General features: G+C 32.1%; 1 protein-coding gene across 8 annotated transcripts in view; it reads right to left on the bottom strand.

Moving 5' to 3' along the window:
- Positions 1–3,123: 3,123 nt before the first annotated feature.
- The window catches only part of LOC125073822, a 64,301-nt gene continuing 47,001 nt past the window's right edge, over positions 3,124–20,423 (bottom strand). Inside the window, exons 2-10 of one of the 8 annotated variants that reach the window (XM_047684915.1) lie at positions 16,349–16,449; positions 15,865–15,953; positions 15,294–15,424; positions 14,225–14,263; positions 13,929–13,964; positions 12,350–12,466; positions 9,403–10,179; positions 4,736–5,131; positions 3,124–4,098 (exon numbers count right to left, since the gene is read on the bottom strand). In XM_047684915.1, coding sequence (XP_047540871.1) covers positions 3,937–4,098; positions 4,736–5,131; positions 9,403–10,179; positions 12,350–12,466; positions 13,929–13,964; positions 14,225–14,263; positions 15,294–15,424; positions 15,865–15,953; positions 16,349–16,419 — 1,818 coding nt within the window. In that variant the 5' untranslated portion in view covers positions 16,420–16,449 and the 3' untranslated portion in view covers positions 3,124–3,936. Of the gene's footprint in view, positions 4,099–4,735; positions 5,132–7,394; positions 8,370–9,006; positions 10,180–12,349; positions 12,467–13,928; positions 13,965–14,224; positions 14,264–15,293; positions 15,425–15,864; positions 15,954–16,348; positions 16,450–19,222; positions 19,352–20,423 lie in introns of those variants that run through there. The other 7 variants (XM_047684916.1, XM_047684914.1, XM_047684917.1 and 4 more) reach the window with 7 other exon arrangements.

Genomic DNA, 20,423 nt, shown 5'->3' on the forward strand with positions numbered 1-20,423 from the left:
TTATTTATTGTAACTCATGTACTAAATGATTATATTTTTTTATTTAATTTTAATTTTTTTTTTTAATTATTTGTACCTATACATCACATGTATTTAATTTTAAGGCGAAATTAGTGATCCGTTTATAAAGCGGGTGGCCTATTTTGTATATTTAAGTGTTTTATGAATAGACTGATATTAGAAATTATTTTCTTTATATGCAAAAAATATTTTTATATTATATGCTTTTTTTTTTTGAATTGCGAAGGTATGGAATTTTAGTCTCTTGTTCTTAATTCAAACGATACTTAAAACCTTTTTTTTTATTTAAATGTCAACGGTCAGTTTATGGTTTGAAATAAAAAAAATGTATTTGAATAGACATTTTGTTTGAAAGTTTTTTTTTTTTTATAAATAATAAAAATACAGTTACACTTTAACATTAAATATCGATTTAATATAATTTATAAAACATAATTTAATTATTAAGTTACTATATATGTTTTTTTAGTCGATTTCACAATATTATACAAAGAGGCTATTTGTAGAGTGACTAAAATTTCATCTCTTTAAAACGCATATCACACATAAAATTGTGACGATTATACGTCTAATAAATAATTTATTGCATTTGTCTTAAATTATATTATATTTAGTTGAAATTTAATAAAAAACCTATCCAGTGCAATTTTTGAGTCGTTTTTTTTTTTTCTTTTGCAATATATGAAGTGTATCCTATAAAGCTTTTTAAAGATCGGTATCTAAAGAAATGCAATTTCTATATATTTGTTTGCGTTCAGCAATATATGAAATCGATGTAATTATTCATAAGTAATGTTTAATATATTAGATGTCTCCATTAAGCATAGGTAAGGTGTATTTACTGTAAGTTTTTATCGATATAATATTATCATTATATCATCCGTCTCTGTCGCGCACGCGGACGTTAATTTCAGCGGTTCTCGTGCGCGAAAGAGATGCAAATAATCGTGTCCAATAGGGGAATGATGCGAGGGAATTTTTTATATTTTACTATGAATCGAAAAAGACATAGAACCTACTTTCGTTTGTAATAATTATTATTTTCTAGAAATTATCGCTTTTCCTACTCGTTACGACGCATGATCGATGTTTCCCCTTAATAATTATTTTTTATTCGATGTAATTCATATATAAATATTCGATGTAAATATTGTACATTGATTAATTTTTCGTAATTTATTTATTGAAATATTTTTTTTATTATTGTAAAAGTTTTGAAAGCCATATATTTGTTATCTAATACAATATATATCGAAGTGTTTTGATTTATATATTTTTAATTTTTTTTATATGAAAACACGAACTCATTGATTGAATTTAATTTATATTGTGCCATTTTATTTGAAAACGTATAGTTCGGTATTTCTAATTCGATGTGGATTCTTGATGCGTTGTGTTTGCGTCCAAATATTTTTTAGTAGGTTCTCGAATGTTCTAAAGTAGAATCAATGTACGCTTCGATGACTGGAGGTTCAATGGCTGCTTAATTAACAGAAACAAAATCCTAATAATGATAAGGTTATGAAGATTATTATTATTATATATTATTACTCAAATTGAAATCGTTTTTACATGATTTTTTTTTATAAACATATTCTTTTTAATGTATATGAAATAACATAAAATAATATTCAAATGCAAAGTTGGGAAAAGTCAAATTTGATTAATACAAAATTTGGCGCGTATTTCATAATGTTACCATATAAATCATCAATTTAAAATCATTGAAATTAATAAATACAATTATCTCACTTCCAGACTTGATAGTAGTATCTTGTGAACTAATACCGATTTGTAATCCATGAAACAGCCATTGAAGTTTCTGTCAGGACAATTTTGCTATGTGCGTCTCAAATAACTGTAAACACAGTTCAAAAGAATGTGTCATATTTTATAATAAATAACCATCTATGTAATAATATTTTGTTTTATTCAAAAGCCTATTATAGAAAAAAATTATTCTACATTTTTTTATTAGAATTCTGAAAATATAAGTCGTTGGTTTGATTCAAGAAGGTTTAATTTGAAATAAAATGTTGCCAGTTCAAAAAAAAATGAAAAAATCATTTCGTCTGATCTTCTAAAGTAAACTCAAAAAATATGTCTGGAGACTGATGAGAAAACATCATCAACAAAAAATATCTCTGGAGACAGATAACAAGCAAAGTTAATCCTCTCGTTTGTCTAATACTTTGACTATGGAGTGTAGAGATAAGAAGTGCCTCATATGGAAATTCATCAGAAAATGTGTCTTTCGGTAATTATGTATAAGGTTAGGTATTCCAGATCTTTAGATCTGAAATTAAAATTGAAGTGTTGATTGAATGGGATTTTTACATTTAATTAAAACAATAAAAAAAAGTGCGTTTTGAAGCCTAAGTTTCTCTAATTCCGTTTTACTCCACCGATAAGCGCGTTCCTTCAAATGTCAGACTATCTCATAGTACGCATTTAACGTAGCGCCTTAAATGCGCCAATAACTTACCGGCTAATATCTTTGAATGTGGCTGTATTTAATATTTTTATGATAATAAAAGATGCCGATGAACCGATGATTTCGGATACAAACCCAGGCAAGCACCACTGAATTTTCATGTGCTTAATTTGTGTCTATAATTCATCTCGTGCTCGGCAGTGCAGGAAAAATCGTGAGGAAACCACACGTGGAAACAACATGTGTCTAATTTCAACGAAATTCTGCCACATGTGTATTTCACCAACGCGCATTGGAGCAGCGTGGTGGAATATGCTCGAAACCTTCTCCCCAAAGGGAGAGGAGTCCTTAGCCCAGCAGTGGGAAATTAGCTAATGTATGTAATGTAATGCAATAATAAAATAAAAAAATATAGATCATCTTTGAAAAACAATAGATGCATCAGCAGTTATAATGTAGAGATTTACTTACGAAGGCACGCCACGTTCCTACCCTCCATTATGAATATTCATATAAATGTACAATATAATTCATTTATATGTAGTAATGTTCGGAAATGGAATATTTCTGACGTCACATATCATTTCTGTCAAGTGTACTAAGTTGCACAAACAATTTTATAAAAAAGAAAAATTTAGATGAAGAGTATTCTATTAAAAAATATTTTAGGTGGTAATAATGAACTTTTTAATGGTATTTGAATAATTTAATCATTTATAATTTATAGCGCACTAATGTACAGTCACAACGTTATTTACACAACTACACATAATGCACATCTGTTCAAGATGTATCTATCCTATTTAACAAACACAGCATTTGAATATAGACGTACTTACATTGTATTTGCTGTTGTCAGCGCGAGAAACGAAACGAACGCAAAATGATATGTCAAAGTCAATATCGACATGTCAGCGGGCTGCTTGGACTTCCATTAAAGGTCGACAGGTTGGGTAGTGTCGGATTACCGTTCTATCGAATTATGCGAGTTTTTCAGACATGACAATGTCCGGAGGAAATCTTTTAAAATATTTTGGAACAAATACACACGAAATGTATGTCTGAAATACGGCTAATGTTTTATTAATTTTGTTGATTGATGTTTTTTATCTGTAGGTATACCTTACATCCAACGTAGCAAACTATAAAATCTGCCGTCGGACAACATTTTGTTTCACCGAATGTCTTTATCCATTATCATACAAATTGTTCCTTTTAAAATTGACAAGTGACAACTTTTTCAAAATCTATATAATAGCTTCGAAATGTATGCATATGTGAAAAACTATTAAACATTTGTGGAAATACAAAACAGTTTATAACTAGTATTCTATACCATTCTATTTACTTTTAAAAGTTCTTTGTATGTATAAAATGGGTGTTGTACAAGCACAGCTAAAGTTTCGTTCGACAAACATCACTTTTTCACAGAAAATGTTTTTAATTCACGCGGTATCAAAATCTTGGTTCCCAGTTCACGGTTAAACACAACCAGCTCCCCAGCAACCGCACCAAGGTATGGAGCCGTCTTGAGGCGCTACTGATAGTTTCCTCGATTTGTGTGTGCACGCAGATCCCAGTGAGTTCACAGACGAGCACATGCTGTTAGTGCGTTCGTGCTCTGAATGTGATGTTGTCATCTCCTGTAAAAAGATAACTGTAAATTTAATGATCATAGAAGACAATCAAAAACATCCAACCCATCAAATTACAACTCAGACTATTTGGGAGAAATCAACTCTACCTGTGAATAAGGCTTTAATAAATAAATTCAGTAATAACTCATATTTTTTCATAAAACTACGACGAATGAAATATGTACCTATATTTACATCATAAAATAAACTATGAACAAATTTGCAAATATGGATCTAATTGTATGGTTCATTGATATTTGTTTATGTATATTTAATTCAAGACTAGATATACGCTATGATGTAGGGCAATCACACGCAAACGTTTGCCCGTACATTTATCTGATGGCAATGGAGAATATGATGGTGTTTTGTGGTGTCAGGATGCGGATCAGAATAATACAAAATGTTGGTGAGTATACTGTAATACACATATACTTACATATAATAACAATAATACATAAAATAAAATGTATACATATGAGTGTTTTAAGGAAGAAGAGCATGGGTATTCTAAAACTTGACAACTACTTACATGAAACTAGGAATAGAATGTGTGATAAAGCGTGTGAATGCCCCAATCTTCAGATATGGAGACAATTGCTGCATCGGAGAACATTTTTCTAATAAAAAATCCTGTAAGTACCTGATAGCTATCCCGCTTATAACGCGGGCTATAGTTCGAAGACGACATGGCGCTACGCGGCATCGGTCGATGCCTTGTGCAGTGCTTGTGCTTGGGATCCTGTTCCTCTATCAGCCTTTCATTATCACTCTCTACTTGAACTGGTACACCATTCTTCACTCCGTTTTTGACTTCTGCTTTCTTCTCACGTCTTTTTCTTTCTCGTTTTTTGAATGTTAGTGAAAATCGCTTTCGTTTTTTAGCCTTTGGTGACTCTTGTCTTTGCGGTATCGTAGACTTTTCTCGTTCTGATCGGCTAGTATCGTCATCTGGAGGTGGAACTTGCGATTCTGTATCAGTTTTCAGAGTAATCTCCGTCCGTGTGGATGATTCTATTTCACTTGTTTTATATGCCACCTCCTTTTCATTATATAGATATAATATTATCATTATATCATCCGTCTCTGTCGCGCACGCGGACGTTAATTTCAGCGGTTCTCGTGCGCGAAAGAGATGCAAATAATCGTGTCCAATAGGGGAATGATGCGAGGGAATTTTTTATATTTTACTATGAATCGAAAAAGACATAGAACCTACTTTCGTTTGTAATAATTATTATTTTCTAGAAATTATCGCTTTTCCTACTCGTTACGACGCATGATCGATGTTTCCCCTTAATAATTATTTTTTATTCGATGTAATTCATATATAAATATTCGATGTAAATATTGTACATTGATTAATTTTTCGTAATTTATTTATTGAAATATTTTTTTTATTATTGTAAAAGTTTTGAAAGCCATATATTTGTTATCTAATACAATATATATCGAAGTGTTTTGATTTATATATTTTTAATTTTTTTTATATGAAAACACGAACTCATTGATTGAATTTAATTTATATTGTGCCATTTTATTTGAAAACGTATAGTTCGGTATTTCTAATTCGATGTGGATTCTTGATGCGTTGTGTTTGCGTCCAAATATTTTTTAGTAGGTTCTCGAATGTTCTAAAGTAGAATCAATGTACGCTTCGATGACTGGAGGTTCAATGGCTGCTTAATTAACAGAAACAAAATCCTAATAATGATAAGGTTATGAAGATTATTATTATTATATATTATTACTCAAATTGAAATCGTTTTTACATGATTTTTTTTTATAAACATATTCTTTTTAATGTATATGAAATAACATAAAATAATATTCAAATGCAAAGTTGGGAAAAGTCAAATTTGATTAATACAAAATTTGGCGCGTATTTCATAATGTTACCATATAAATCATCAATTTAAAATCATTGAAATTAATAAATACAATTATCTCACTTCCAGACTTGATAGTAGTATCTTGTGAACTAATACCGATTTGTAATCCATGAAACAGCCATTGAAGTTTCTGTCAGGACAATTTTGCTATGTGCGTCTCAAATAACTGTAAACACAGTTCAAAAGAATGTGTCATATTTTATAATAAATAACCATCTATGTAATAATATTTTGTTTTATTCAAAAGCCTATTATAGAAAAAAATTATTCTACATTTTTTTATTAGAATTCTGAAAATATAAGTCGTTGGTTTGATTCAAGAAGGTTTAATTTGAAATAAAATGTTGCCAGTTCAAAAAAAAATGAAAAAATCATTTCGTCTGATCTTCTAAAGTAAACTCAAAAAATATGTCTGGAGACTGATGAGAAAACATCATCAACAAAAAATATCTCTGGAGACAGATAACAAGCAAAGTTAATCCTCTCGTTTGTCTAATACTTTGACTATGGAGTGTAGAGATAAGAAGTGCCTCATATGGAAATTCATCAGAAAATGTGTCTTTCGGTAATTATGTATAAGGTTAGGTATTCCAGATCTTTAGATCTGAAATTAAAATTGAAGTGTTGATTGAATGGGATTTTTACATTTAATTAAAACAATAAAAAAAAGTGCGTTTTGAAGCCTAAGTTTCTCTAATTCCGTTTTACTCCACCGATAAGCGCGTTCCTTCAAATGTCAGACTATCTCATAGTACGCATTTAACGTAGCGCCTTAAATGCGCCAATAACTTACCGGCTAATATCTTTGAATGTGGCTGTATTTAATATTTTTATGATAATAAAAGATGCCGATGAACCGATGATTTCGGATACAAACCCAGGCAAGCACCACTGAATTTTCATGTGCTTAATTTGTGTCTATAATTCATCTCGTGCTCGGCAGTGCAGGAAAAATCGTGAGGAAACCACACGTGGAAACAACATGTGTCTAATTTCAACGAAATTCTGCCACATGTGTATTTCACCAACGCGCATTGGAGCAGCGTGGTGGAATATGCTCGAAACCTTCTCCCCAAAGGGAGAGGAGTCCTTAGCCCAGCAGTGGGAAATTAGCTAATGTATGTAATGTAATGCAATAATAAAATAAAAAAATATAGATCATCTTTGAAAAACAATAGATGCATCAGCAGTTATAATGTAGAGATTTACTTACGAAGGCACGCCACGTTCCTACCCTCCATTATGAATATTCATATAAATGTACAATATAATTCATTTATATGTAGTAATGTTCGGAAATGGAATATTTCTGACGTCACATATCATTTCTGTCAAGTGTACTAAGTTGCACAAACAATTTTATAAAAAAGAAAAATTTAGATGAAGAGTATTCTATTAAAAAATATTTTAGGTGGTAATAATGAACTTTTTAATGGTATTTGAATAATTTAATCATTTATAATTTATAGCGCACTAATGTACAGTCACAACGTTATTTACACAACTACACATAATGCACATCTGTTCAAGATGTATCTATCCTATTTAACAAACACAGCATTTGAATATAGACGTACTTACATTGTATTTGCTGTTGTCAGCGCGAGAAACGAAACGAACGCAAAATGATATGTCAAAGTCAATATCGACATGTCAGCGGGCTGCTTGGACTTCCATTAAAGGTCGACAGGTTGGGTAGTGTCGGATTACCGTTCTATCGAATTATGCGAGTTTTTCAGACATGACAATGTCCGGAGGAAATCTTTTAAAATATTTTGGAACAAATACACACGAAATGTATGTCTGAAATACGGCTAATGTTTTATTAATTTTGTTGATTGATGTTTTTTATCTGTAGGTATACCTTACATCCAACGTAGCAAACTATAAAATCTGCCGTCGGACAACATTTTGTTTCACCGAATGTCTTTATCCATTATCATACAAATTGTTCCTTTTAAAATTGACAAGTGACAACTTTTTCAAAATCTATATAATAGCTTCGAAATGTATGCATATGTGAAAAACTATTAAACATTTGTGGAAATACAAAACAGTTTATAACTAGTATTCTATACCATTCTATTTACTTTTAAAAGTTCTTTGTATGTATAAAATGGGTGTTGTACAAGCACAGCTAAAGTTTCGTTCGACAAACATCACTTTTTCACAGAAAATGTTTTTAATTCACGCGGTATCAAAATCTTGGTTCCCAGTTCACGGTTAAACACAACCAGCTCCCCAGCAACCGCACCAAGGTATGGAGCCGTCTTGAGGCGCTACTGATAGTTTCCTCGATTTGTGTGTGCACGCAGATCCCAGTGAGTTCACAGACGAGCACATGCTGTTAGTGCGTTCGTGCTCTGAATGTGATGTTGTCATCTCCTGTAAAAAGATAACTGTAAATTTAATGATCATAGAAGACAATCAAAAACATCCAACCCATCAAATTACAACTCAGACTATTTGGGAGAAATCAACTCTACCTGTGAATAAGGCTTTAATAAATAAATTCAGTAATAACTCATATTTTTTCATAAAACTACGACGAATGAAATATGTACCTATATTTACATCATAAAATAAACTATGAACAAATTTGCAAATATGGATCTAATTGTATGGTTCATTGATATTTGTTTATGTATATTTAATTCAAGACTAGATATACGCTATGATGTAGGGCAATCACACGCAAACGTTTGCCCGTACATTTATCTGATGGCAATGGAGAATATGATGGTGTTTTGTGGTGTCAGGATGCGGATCAGAATAATACAAAATGTTGGTGAGTATACTGTAATACACATATACTTACATATAATAACAATAATACATAAAATAAAATGTATACATATGAGTGTTTTAAGGAAGAAGAGCATGGGTATTCTAAAACTTGACAACTACTTACATGAAACTAGGAATAGAATGTGTGATAAAGCGTGTGAATGCCCCAATCTTCAGATATGGAGACAATTGCTGCATCGGAGAACATTTTTCTAATAAAAAATCCTGTAAGTACCTGATAGCTATCCCGCTTATAACGCGGGCTATAGTTCGAAGACGACATGGCGCTACGCGGCATCGGTCGATGCCTTGTGCAGTGCTTGTGCTTGGGATCCTGTTCCTCTATCAGCCTTTCATTATCACTCTCTACTTGAACTGGTACACCATTCTTCACTCCGTTTTTGACTTCTGCTTTCTTCTCACGTCTTTTTCTTTCTCGTTTTTTGAATGTTAGTGAAAATCGCTTTCGTTTTTTAGCCTTTGGTGACTCTTGTCTTTGCGGTATCGTAGACTTTTCTCGTTCTGATCGGCTAGTATCGTCATCTGGAGGTGGAACTTGCGATTCTGTATCAGTTTTCAGAGTAATCTCCGTCCGTGTGGATGATTCTATTTCACTTGTTTTATATGCCACCTCCTTTTCAAGATTTGCCAGTTCCATTCTTCTTAACTTTTTTGGCAGTTTATTAACTGTTGCATATATTGGTTCTTCGTTTTCTCCGACTGGTGCAGAACGCGATCTAAAAAAGAAATCGAATTTCTTCGGCTTTACTGGCATCTTCTTTTCGACGAAAACAACTGTGCTTGCCACTTCCGTTGTGGTTGATTTTATTTCATCTCCAGATTTTTGGCTAGGACTACTTGGAATGGGTGTCGTTCTAGGATAATCATAGGTTAATTCAATATTCTTTTCTGTAACGTAACATTTTGGTGTTTGTTCTTGACAAACTTCAGTCTTTGCATTCGAATCGCGATTCTGACAACAGCATTTATTTTGAACAATGTTACGCGTGTTGCACATGAATATGGAGTTTTGTTGAATGTATGTAGTTTGTATTGTAGTAGCAGATTGGACATCTCCCAATAAATCTTCTACATTGCCGCCTGTATGGAAACGAGGAGGTTGGTAAGGAGCTATTACAAATCCCGGAGGAGGTGGTCCAGTCACGTGAAAAGGCGTCGATGTTACAGACTGGAAAAATCTTGGCATATTCGGAGCATCGTGTACAAGTACGTCGACTGTTCGATCAGAGCTATTGTCTGTCGTATTTGGTTGCGTTGGCCCATTGAGTAGGGACTGCTTTGTTTCTTTAGCTAAAATTGTTTCTTTCTTATTTGTTTTTTTATTCTCTTCATCTCGTTTAGCATCTTTTTGGCACTCATCGCATGTGCATGGCGTTGCGGCACCACTCTGAAACAATAAATTATTTTACAGGTTTATGCGGTTACACCCACGGCGCTCTGAAGCTATCGTTTTGCGTGCGTGTGTTTATAATGTGATCATCATAAAACATTAAAGAAAATATATCGGGTTTCATTGATTACAGATCATGCATTAAAAATTAGAAGCACGCGTGATATATATACAATTTGCAATAAATTATTTGTGCGTAATTAAGTTCAGTGCATTGTGATTGTATTTGTTTTAAATTGTTATTAAATACATAAGAATATACCCCATTTTGTTTTATTTATTATCATCGTCTAAACAGTTTCAAACAAGGTTTATTTTAAATCTCTTTTACGGCAACTTACGTGTTCAAACATTCTCAAAAATTCTTTTTATCTCTGCTTTAATTGACACAGACGTGGTTTTGTCCAACTGTTCGTTGATCGTTTCAAAATTAGGTGTAGCGTCACCTCGACGGATTTGTCGCGTTAATATTATGATTTGGGAACGTGACGTGCGTCACACTTCCGCAGACATTGATTGAATTGCAGAACAGATTGAGATCCATGGACAATAGTATGGACTTATTAATTGTTAATAGTAATTGGCGTCTGCTTATAACATTTTGCATTTAGAACGAAAGATAAACTTATTATAATATATGTCATAAGTGCCAAGGACTTTTCTAGTGCTGTCAGTGAAAAGCGATAATGAAAATTGTAAATATTCGTAAAAGTTACAAAAAGAGTTACATTTAAGTGTCAATTTAAAAAACACCACGAATTAGTCATTTAGAAAAAGTCGTTCGTAATCAGTTTACACATTTTTAAATACGAACATATATATTAATAATATATTAGAAGCAAAGACAATAGAGTTTGAAAAACAGTATGATAAAAACAAATTAAATGATAGCAGAAATTATTTCAACAAACCATATCCAACAGTCATTGAGACACACAAGCGTAATAATGATCATAAACAAATCACCATCATATCTCCTGAACTGGGGAAGACATTACACGAATCACTCACTGTGCGGTCCAAGCGACCGGCGAGACTGGACTGAGTTTATTTATAATTTCTTTACATTAGGTGGTACAATATTTTCATACGTCGGTGTCCGCCCTTGACTCAGATTCCAGACAAATCGTATTCGGATGGACCCTCTCAACGTGCTATTGACGTTTTATTGATTTCGAACAGTTTTCCGCGGTTTGTTGTTGCTAATGGATCTATTTTCGTACGTAATAGCTTCTAAAGCTTTGTAGGTCTGTGTTTCTAAATAATCTTCTGCCCTATGAAACGCAATTCTGACATTTTTTGATGTTGTAAATCATTGGCCGAAGTTAGCTCTCATTTATTCAGGTAAGTTTTTAAAAATATTTTAAATTTAATATAAGATTAATTAAACATTTTCCTATATATATGTGTCTATATGTTTTTTTTAATATTTAGGTAAAGAAACATTTATGTAACGGAAAAAAGAAGAATATAATTTAAGTCTGAAAAGACGATTCACGATTTATTATTAAATTTTAACCTTATCTTTAGCAATCAAAATAGTTAATATACTTTAGATGCTCTGGTTATGTTTATTGCGTTTCATTGCGCAAAGAATTAATAGACTAATAAAATCTGTAGAGTTGCCTTCGAAGTCAACTTAATTAAAACCGCAATGTAGATAAATACCGCATAGATAAAACTAAGCCATAAATATAAATGATTAGGAACAGGGCCTTTAATCATCATATTTCATGTATCTCTTCGTCGTTTCGTATTTATTACTTCTGAAACCTCTAAGTAACCATCCACTTCATAAAAATACACTAAGTCATTTTCCGGCGCCATATTACGTAGCCCGTCTGGGTAGGTACCACCTTTTCATCAGATATTCTACCGCCAAACAGCAGTACTTAGTATTGTTGTGTTCCGGTTTGAAGGGCGAGTGAGCCAGTGTAACTACAGGTACAAGGGACATAATACATTAGCTCCCAAGGTCGGTGGCGCATTGGCGATGTAAGGAATGGTAAATATTTTTTATGCGTTGTAAGAAATATTAATTGGCTGTTGGCGATGGTGACCATTTACCAAAAAAAAAAAAAACAACCGGTATCACCATTAAATATAAATATCTTTATTTAAGTATCATATTTGTTTATTTTTTATTGATTACATTTTACAATTTTACCTTGTTTTCTTGCTCCCCCTCCTCTGGTACGACGCTCAGATCATGAAAGGCAACAGCTCGAACAGAACCGTCTGCGCTTGCGCACTCCGGACACGCGCTGCACACTGACGCGCTGTCCTGCCAAACAAAACTGTGCTTTATTAACGTTCACTAAAGTTAGTTTATTATTTGCAGATGTGTTAGTTGTTCAAATTTAATAACCTGACTTTTTTCATAAAGATACATGAAGGAGAATAGGTTAAAATATATACAAGGTTTGCGCTATAATTTATTTATTTAAATAATTCAAAAATAAAAGCGGAAATTACATTATGTTGCGTTGGGACCTCAAATCTTAAACTACATAAATAAATCAAAACGACAAAGTTATTTATATATAAATTCACAGATAATAAAAGCCCAATTAAAGATATTGTTTATCTGTGAAATTTACAATGTTGAGTGGATTTGCTGGTCATGGTAAATTATTATTAATAGCGTAGTTTTTTAATTTACTAAGATGCGCACAACATGCTAGAAATTTAATGAAATGAAAATAATACCGGTGCCGATTCTAACCATTCGTAAAACACATAAATTGTGAATATAAAACTACTAATTAGTGAGCGTAGGTGTGTTACAAGCATGTTGTCCCGGCTAATAAATTCGACAAAGATAGAACTTCAGATAAAGAGTTATTAATATGTATATAACAGAATATTATATTTTCTTCATTCTGAGTCATTCAGGCTCAGCAATTGTATGAGGATGTGTATTCGTAATTGAAATAAATATTTCGTATGCTAAATTGAACTTCTGTATATATTTTAGCAAATAAGGGTAATTTTTTGCATTAACAGCCTGTAAATTTCCCACGGCTGGACTAAGGCCTCCTCTCATTTTTGAGGAGAAGGTTTGGAACATATTCCAACACTGGATACACATGTGGCAGAGTTTCGTTGAAATTAGACACCAGGTAGGTTTCTTTACGATGATTTCCTTCACCGCCGAGTACGAGATGAAATATAAACACAAATTAAGCACATGAAAATACAGTGGTGCTTGCCTGGTTGACAGGCAATCATCACTGGGCCATCTCGGCTCGACTGGGAATTAAATATATCGCAAAATTGGGAGCATTTTTTTTACAATGCGGACAAGTAAATGAGCCTCCTAATGGTAAGTTTTCACCACCGCCCATAGACAATGGCGCTGTAAGAAATATTAACCATTCCTTACATCGTCAATGCACCACTAACGTTAGGAATCAAGTATGTCCCTTATACCTGTAGTTGCAATGGTTCATTAACCCCGCAAACCGGATCACAACAATACTGATGTTTGGCGGTAGAATATCTGATGGTGGTACTTACCCAGGCAGGCTTGCATAATGCCCTACCATAAAAACAATCTCTAACAAAATATAACGTTCCCATATCAAACACTTACAATTTGTAATCGAGAGCAGAAAAAAAGAAGCAAATGGGATTCTATTTCCTAATGTTGTGATAAGTGCATAAAAAACATAACAAAGTGAGACCGTCTAATCTAGAATAATCTAGTTCTATATACATATATAACAAGTTATAGTGTCACTTACACTATGCTCAGCTGGCTCGATATTATCAGGTGGATACTATGATGCAAAATAAATAAATATAAAATATATATCTTTAGTTAAACTAAAATTAAATATGAATTTTTAAATAAATTAGATTTTCCAAAACTTAAAATTGGATGGAGAAGTTTATTTAAGATCTTTTTTGTAATTATTATGGATTCTATTATGAGTAAATTATAATGCAAATGGCGATATCAAATCGCTAATTCTTTGCCATGTGTATGATTGATAATATATACGTTTGAATTAAGTAGAAGACGGTTCCTTGTACTTACATCAGGGTATTCTGATTCATAAGGGTCGGCTTGTGACTGCTACAGCGTGAGTAAAATAATAAAATTATTAAAGCGCTAAAAAGTAACTAAGTAACTTTAAATCTATATTCTATACTCCCTTAATTTCTAAGATAAATTGGGAGATAAGTGATTTCGGTGCCTTTAAACATGCTCTACATTACAAATAATTTGCTAGGATTTAATTTATTTCTACTGTTTGTACTTTAAAGCACATAAGCTAGTGCTTATTTGTTTTGTTAGTATTAATATAACGCGTATAAACTAGTGATGAGGCTGAGCTTCATCTCTGTCCTGAACAAGGCGTGGCCTTTTGGAGCCTAGTGGGGACTAGGAACTAAAACTAGGGATTTGGAATGTTTTTTTTTTATTAAATGACATAAATATATATATATATCATGTGACTACCGTTGTCCGAACCTTCGGTGTAATATTGGTATTATTTGATGTTTTTATTTCCAGCCATAAGGGCATACATGACATAAATAGTTAAGGCTACTCTTATATCAGTTTACGGTTGAAATGCACGATATTTGGATATATATAGGCTAACTTATGTGGCTGTAGATCTCAAGGTCCTGGGCTATAGTCCTAGCCCCGTTTCGGGATAATATATAGATATTTAGTTTTTTGTCAAGAAGTTCTTATTAATAGTCCGGATTTTGGAACTTGCCACTGTTTAACCTGCTTTGCCTCAGAAGACACCTAAAAAAAAACCATGGTTCTTAGACTAAACTCTTTCTACTCCTGTTTGCATTTCAGATATTTCGGTTCAACGGATTTGAGGAAGATGAGCGTGTGCTCCTGTTTACGTAGATGAGAGGCTAATTACGCTTGAACACGTTCTTTGCTAGTTTTAACTGAGTCTGCTGTAACCTAAATTAGTCAAGAGGACAACCAATCATTTTAAAAGTGAAAATTTGGATGTTTACGACACTCGAAAACATAAACTTAACATATAGATTGCTTAAAATCCGCCCCCTTCTCCTATTACATGTACGCAAAGTCACGGGAGGAAGCTTGTTTTAATGATAAATGCTAAGCAACCTACGTCCGAATGTTCCGGTGATGAGCGACGTTCCCGCAGCATTCTATCCAGTCTATCATATTCGTAGCGAAGCGCTGATATTTCCCGTTTCAGTTGTTCGTTCTCTCGCTTCAGCTTCTTTATATCTGACTGACCTGGAAGAAGATTCGAAATTTAAATCTTACAATCATTTTACACCCCGAATAGGAAAAGGCATTAGAGTTTCTGTCGGAAAATTCAAACAGCCTGTTTTGGGATTTGGTCGTGTTAGTGGGTTCATATTTCTGTACCCTGGAAAATAGATAAAGCCGTAGATACCCTATTATTAATTCTCGCTGATCGAGTTCGATTGGTTGGGATTTGGCATTATGAAGGTCCAACGTATCCACTCAAATTTGTGACCGAAATTCGCTAAATCTTATTACTTATGGATACTTAATACTTATGTATAGGTGGACATTAGTTCAAAAGTAATATTGACTAAGTTAATTACTTCAATACTGAATGAATTATCTGAATTAAACACCTTTGTAAATATTGAAGTAAATAATACGATTCAACATTTTTGTAAATTTTAAAAAGTATGTTATCAAACCTCTTTCAACTTCGGCGTTTATGTTGATGGTGCGTAGGCGAAGCTCCTCGTTCTCGTATAGCATACCCCGCGACGACTTCCGATCCAACCTATTTAAGGTGTAATAAATTGATTCATCTTCGTATAAAAAGGTATTAGGTGGCGAAATTCTTTATTATTTATAAAAGGACCACGTTGGACAAGAAATACGTGAGTTTGAAAGTAGAGCGTGGGTTCAAATTTAGACAAGTGCCCCATCGCTTCTACCCATAATAAGTATTTATTATACATAAATCTCGTGTTTTTGAAAAAAGCAGCGATTATTATCACTAACTTTTAAGAAAAACCAATATTACTAAAGTGCTCAATGAACATTTTAATCATAAATAAAATTACTTCCTAAACGGATTAAATGTAAATAATGTATTACTTTAGTATTTTACACTCCTGCACTACGAAAATAATTGTAATTATTTATTTAAAATAACAATATATTGTAACTTACTTCCGGTTCGGTTTGACGTTGACATCTTTCCTGCGCGTGCGCAACATGCTCGCTCCCGTCACGCTCGACATGTTGCCGCCCCGCCATACGTCGATTAACACCTGGAAACACATTAAAACTCAATTTTCACAATGGATTGTTTTGGATCAAAACCATACAAGTACGGCTGTTTTTTTTTTATTTGCATTCCTTCGCGAGAAGAAATAAACGACTCTACGATATAGAGTTATAAAATTCAAAGTTACATTACAAAATAATTTAACAATCCCATTAAATATTAAGTAATAAATAAATAAGTTCCGCTTTAAAGGGTGAGTAAGCCAGTGTTACTACAGGTACAACGGACATAACATTTCAGCTCCTAAGGTGCCTCATCGGATGTCCGGAAATATAAACAAAATATAATTTTCCCAAGAAGACTCATAAAAGCAGTCTTGAATCGAAATACAGTGTTGTATTAAATTTAAAGCTGCAACCGGTTTGGAATGTAGATTCTACTGAGAAGAACCGGCATGAAACTCAGTAGTTACTATTTTCAATGGTTAATAATACAGCGCTAATGTGTAAGATTGGAGTCCACTTATCATCAGGCACCTCATACGCCTTGTTTGCTTTCGTCTATCCTAAAATATATATAAAATAAACTATAACAAGATAACTAATAGTGTGAAGCTTCCACTAATAACTATAACCAATACGCAGAAAGTATAAAAATGAAAACTCTACCAAAAAAGGTATAGTTCTTTAAATATTAAAACAATATATCTAAATGTAAGTCTATATTTAAATTATCGTGTCTATAGCACCATTTTTACTGCCATAGATATACTTAACGGAAATCCGGGGCATGTGAGGAATACTTATATAACTAATATGTAATCCGTAGACATGTGAGCGATCTGACATAGTGAGCTAAGACCTACTTTGATTGTGGAAAAAAATGTGACTTAAAAACGTGATTTCTCAAAATTAAACCCTATTATTAAAACGGTAGAGTTTATTTTTAATTATTTATTATAACTATATGAATATTTTTAATTATAATTTATTATTTACCAGTAAACAGGCTGTAAATGATTCACAACTGTGACTGGGCGTCTCCTCTCATTTTGAGTAGGTTGGAGCTTAAGCCGTCACGCTATTCAATCTGGGTTGGTGGATTTATCTTACAATGTTTTTTCACAAGCAGGTTTCCTCGCAATGTATTTTAAGCATTAAGCATTAATTAACCACGTGGAAATTTAGTAAACCGAGTTTGAACGAGCAATCTTTCGTTAAAATTCATTATTTCTAACTAAGGGGTCATATCGTTTATTAAATAATAATAATATGATACATAATAAAATAATTGGAAATAATTATTGTATCATAATTTTTTAAGGCTCAATTGTATACATTTAATTTAAAATTTTGGATAAGAGTAACTAATGAGTTTCTCACCGGTTCTCGGTACAATCTACATTCCGAATCTGTGGTAGCTTTACTTTTAGTATAGTTCTAAAATGACTATTCAAAAGTTCTTTTAAAGGCCAACTTGAATAGAGTTATAGATGGTTAATTAAAAAATGTATAGTTCTTAATGATCGATGTAAATATAATTTATATAATGAGATTTAATTTAACTGGTTCATTAGTTCCGAAGATACCCACTACAAATAAGCCAACAAATTTCACTTTTTTATAAATTTTGTATGTACGTTATATATATGGGGAAAAAATTAAACTCTTTGTTCTATTATAAACATTAGTATTGTTGATTTTTGTATTTATACCGTTTGTTTAAATCACATAAGTCTACCTGGAAGAGATCATTACTTAGCGATAAGAATGTCTTATTGTGTATCCTTAATCGTTTTATGATAATTAAAATTGTATATCTTTTGTGATTAGTTATTATTATGATAAAAACACTACCAAAGCATTTTTTGATTTAATGCAGGATATACACATTTGATTGTAAATGATTAACATAATTATGTTCTTTATTTAAACATAGTAATTAATGAGTTTCATACTTAACCTAAGCCTTATTATTCAATGCATCCTCTAATGTAACTAAATTCAATTTAATAATGTAACTAAGTTCAAGTGCTTGGAAAACTAAATTTTTATTTTGATTTTCATTAGAAGAAATTCTCCAGATAATTTAATTAAGTTTAGGTTTATAATCAAAGTCACATTTCGACACATGTTATAATTAACGTTAAAATTTCTGAGTTCCGAATTTATTCTTTCGTTTCGTTCTTAAAAATAAAACATGGGCTTCTGTAAGCAAAATATAAGTTTTTTTTTAAATCGGGACTTATATCCGTACGAAACAGTTTGTTCATCCAAAGAACTGCACTAATGCTCTGTGTGGAGTATGACTTATGTTGTGCACAAATATATTATGTCTATAAAGAATTTTTTTTTGAACCATTAAATATTTCCCAATAAGAACACGTTTTCAAAGTTCCATTTTAGAACGATTGTAACGATAAAGTAACAATTGACAAGACACGTGATGATATTTATTATCAATTTAAATATAAGTTTCATTTTTATCAAATATATAGAACACACAATTTATTGCACATTGATCTATTAGATATTGTTACTATTTAAAATTTTATTAATATTAATTAAAACATAAATTTCATATGATTAATTACATTTAAAACCGATCAAAATTTATTTCGTTACAAATTATATCACTTAAAAATAAATGAATATCCATTTCTTGGAATTAATAAGGCGAGTCATTAAATTCCGTGTTTAAATTTAGAACAAATTCCATTTTTCGAATTTCGAACGCACAAAATAAATTCCGCCGTTCATAAAAACACTTCACGGATATCATTTTATAAATATAATTAATTAAAATAAGAATCTTACTTGTGGAATAAAACTAATGCTGGCTTCTAATACCGTGTAATTAGATTACGCGAGACACCGACCAGCAAATCTGTAAAACTGACTCTAGCTGAGCACTCTTGACCTGCTCTAGACTTTACTCATGCGCAGTGCCCGACTAACTTAATTATGTAAAAAAGTATATCCCTATATATGAGTCTCCATAGCTAAAGTCTTAAGAAGTCGCTATAACATGGGTTTTTGTCACGTAGACTGCCGTTGTATCTGACAGGCGCACATTAATGATTTTACGGAATTTAGGAGTATGTACTCGTATCAAAATATATTCTTCATTATTCGAATTCCTTTACAATTTATTCTTCAATTTCTTCTTTTTTTCGTATAATGTGCATGTATGTAAATTACGTCATAATAAAGAGAAATGCATAAAAAATCGATTTTATCGATTGGATTGGAAACGATCACTTGGATTTTTTCATTGCAAAATCTTTTTTTATAATTTTTACTTAGAGAGCGTCTACGTCGTGAAAGGAGAAACTATGCTATATTTTTAGTCAATGGGATCTATAATTACCTTATGATGAGTCAGTCAAAATATATATTATTGATTTGTGCTGTTTAAGCCCTCTATATATATTTATAGAGGATGTCATATTAAATTAAGTGTGACGTCACATTTCAAGACGTTACTAACGATACTTTCATTTTTAGATACTGATAAGTAGTTTAGAAGATATGTGAGAACAATCATACATAACTTGCTGTAATCATACAACCCGTCAAAAAAATGCGTTTATTGAATTTGTTCCCATATACATTTTCCGTTAGCAAAAGCACTGCTCGAGATTTAGAATATTTTGCTTATCGGTAAAAATCTCTTTTTTTTTTTTATTTTAACACTAGCTTTAAAATCCTGAAAGTACTTCGTTTGCTAAGCGATACGAGTCAAGATTATTCCAAATTGATTACGTGCATTTTTGTACGTAAAATAGGATACTTGTTACGATACATTTCACGAGATCTCAGTTCAGCGTCATACCGTCACGTTTACAACACGTTTTCCGCACGCAGAGAAGCCACTAAAGATTAAATTTATCGCATTATTTCTTATTTCTTTTATATGTAACGCATTTGGAGGATAATACCCCGATTATCTTAAAGGGCGATATCTTTGGAAACTTTAAGATGATTCTCATTGACAATGTTGTATAAAAATATTAAA

This window comes from Vanessa atalanta, chromosome 25, assembly GCF_905147765.1.
Source record: "Vanessa atalanta chromosome 25, ilVanAtal1.2, whole genome shotgun sequence".
NCBI classification, from domain to species: Eukaryota; Metazoa; Arthropoda; class Insecta; order Lepidoptera; family Nymphalidae; genus Vanessa; species Vanessa atalanta.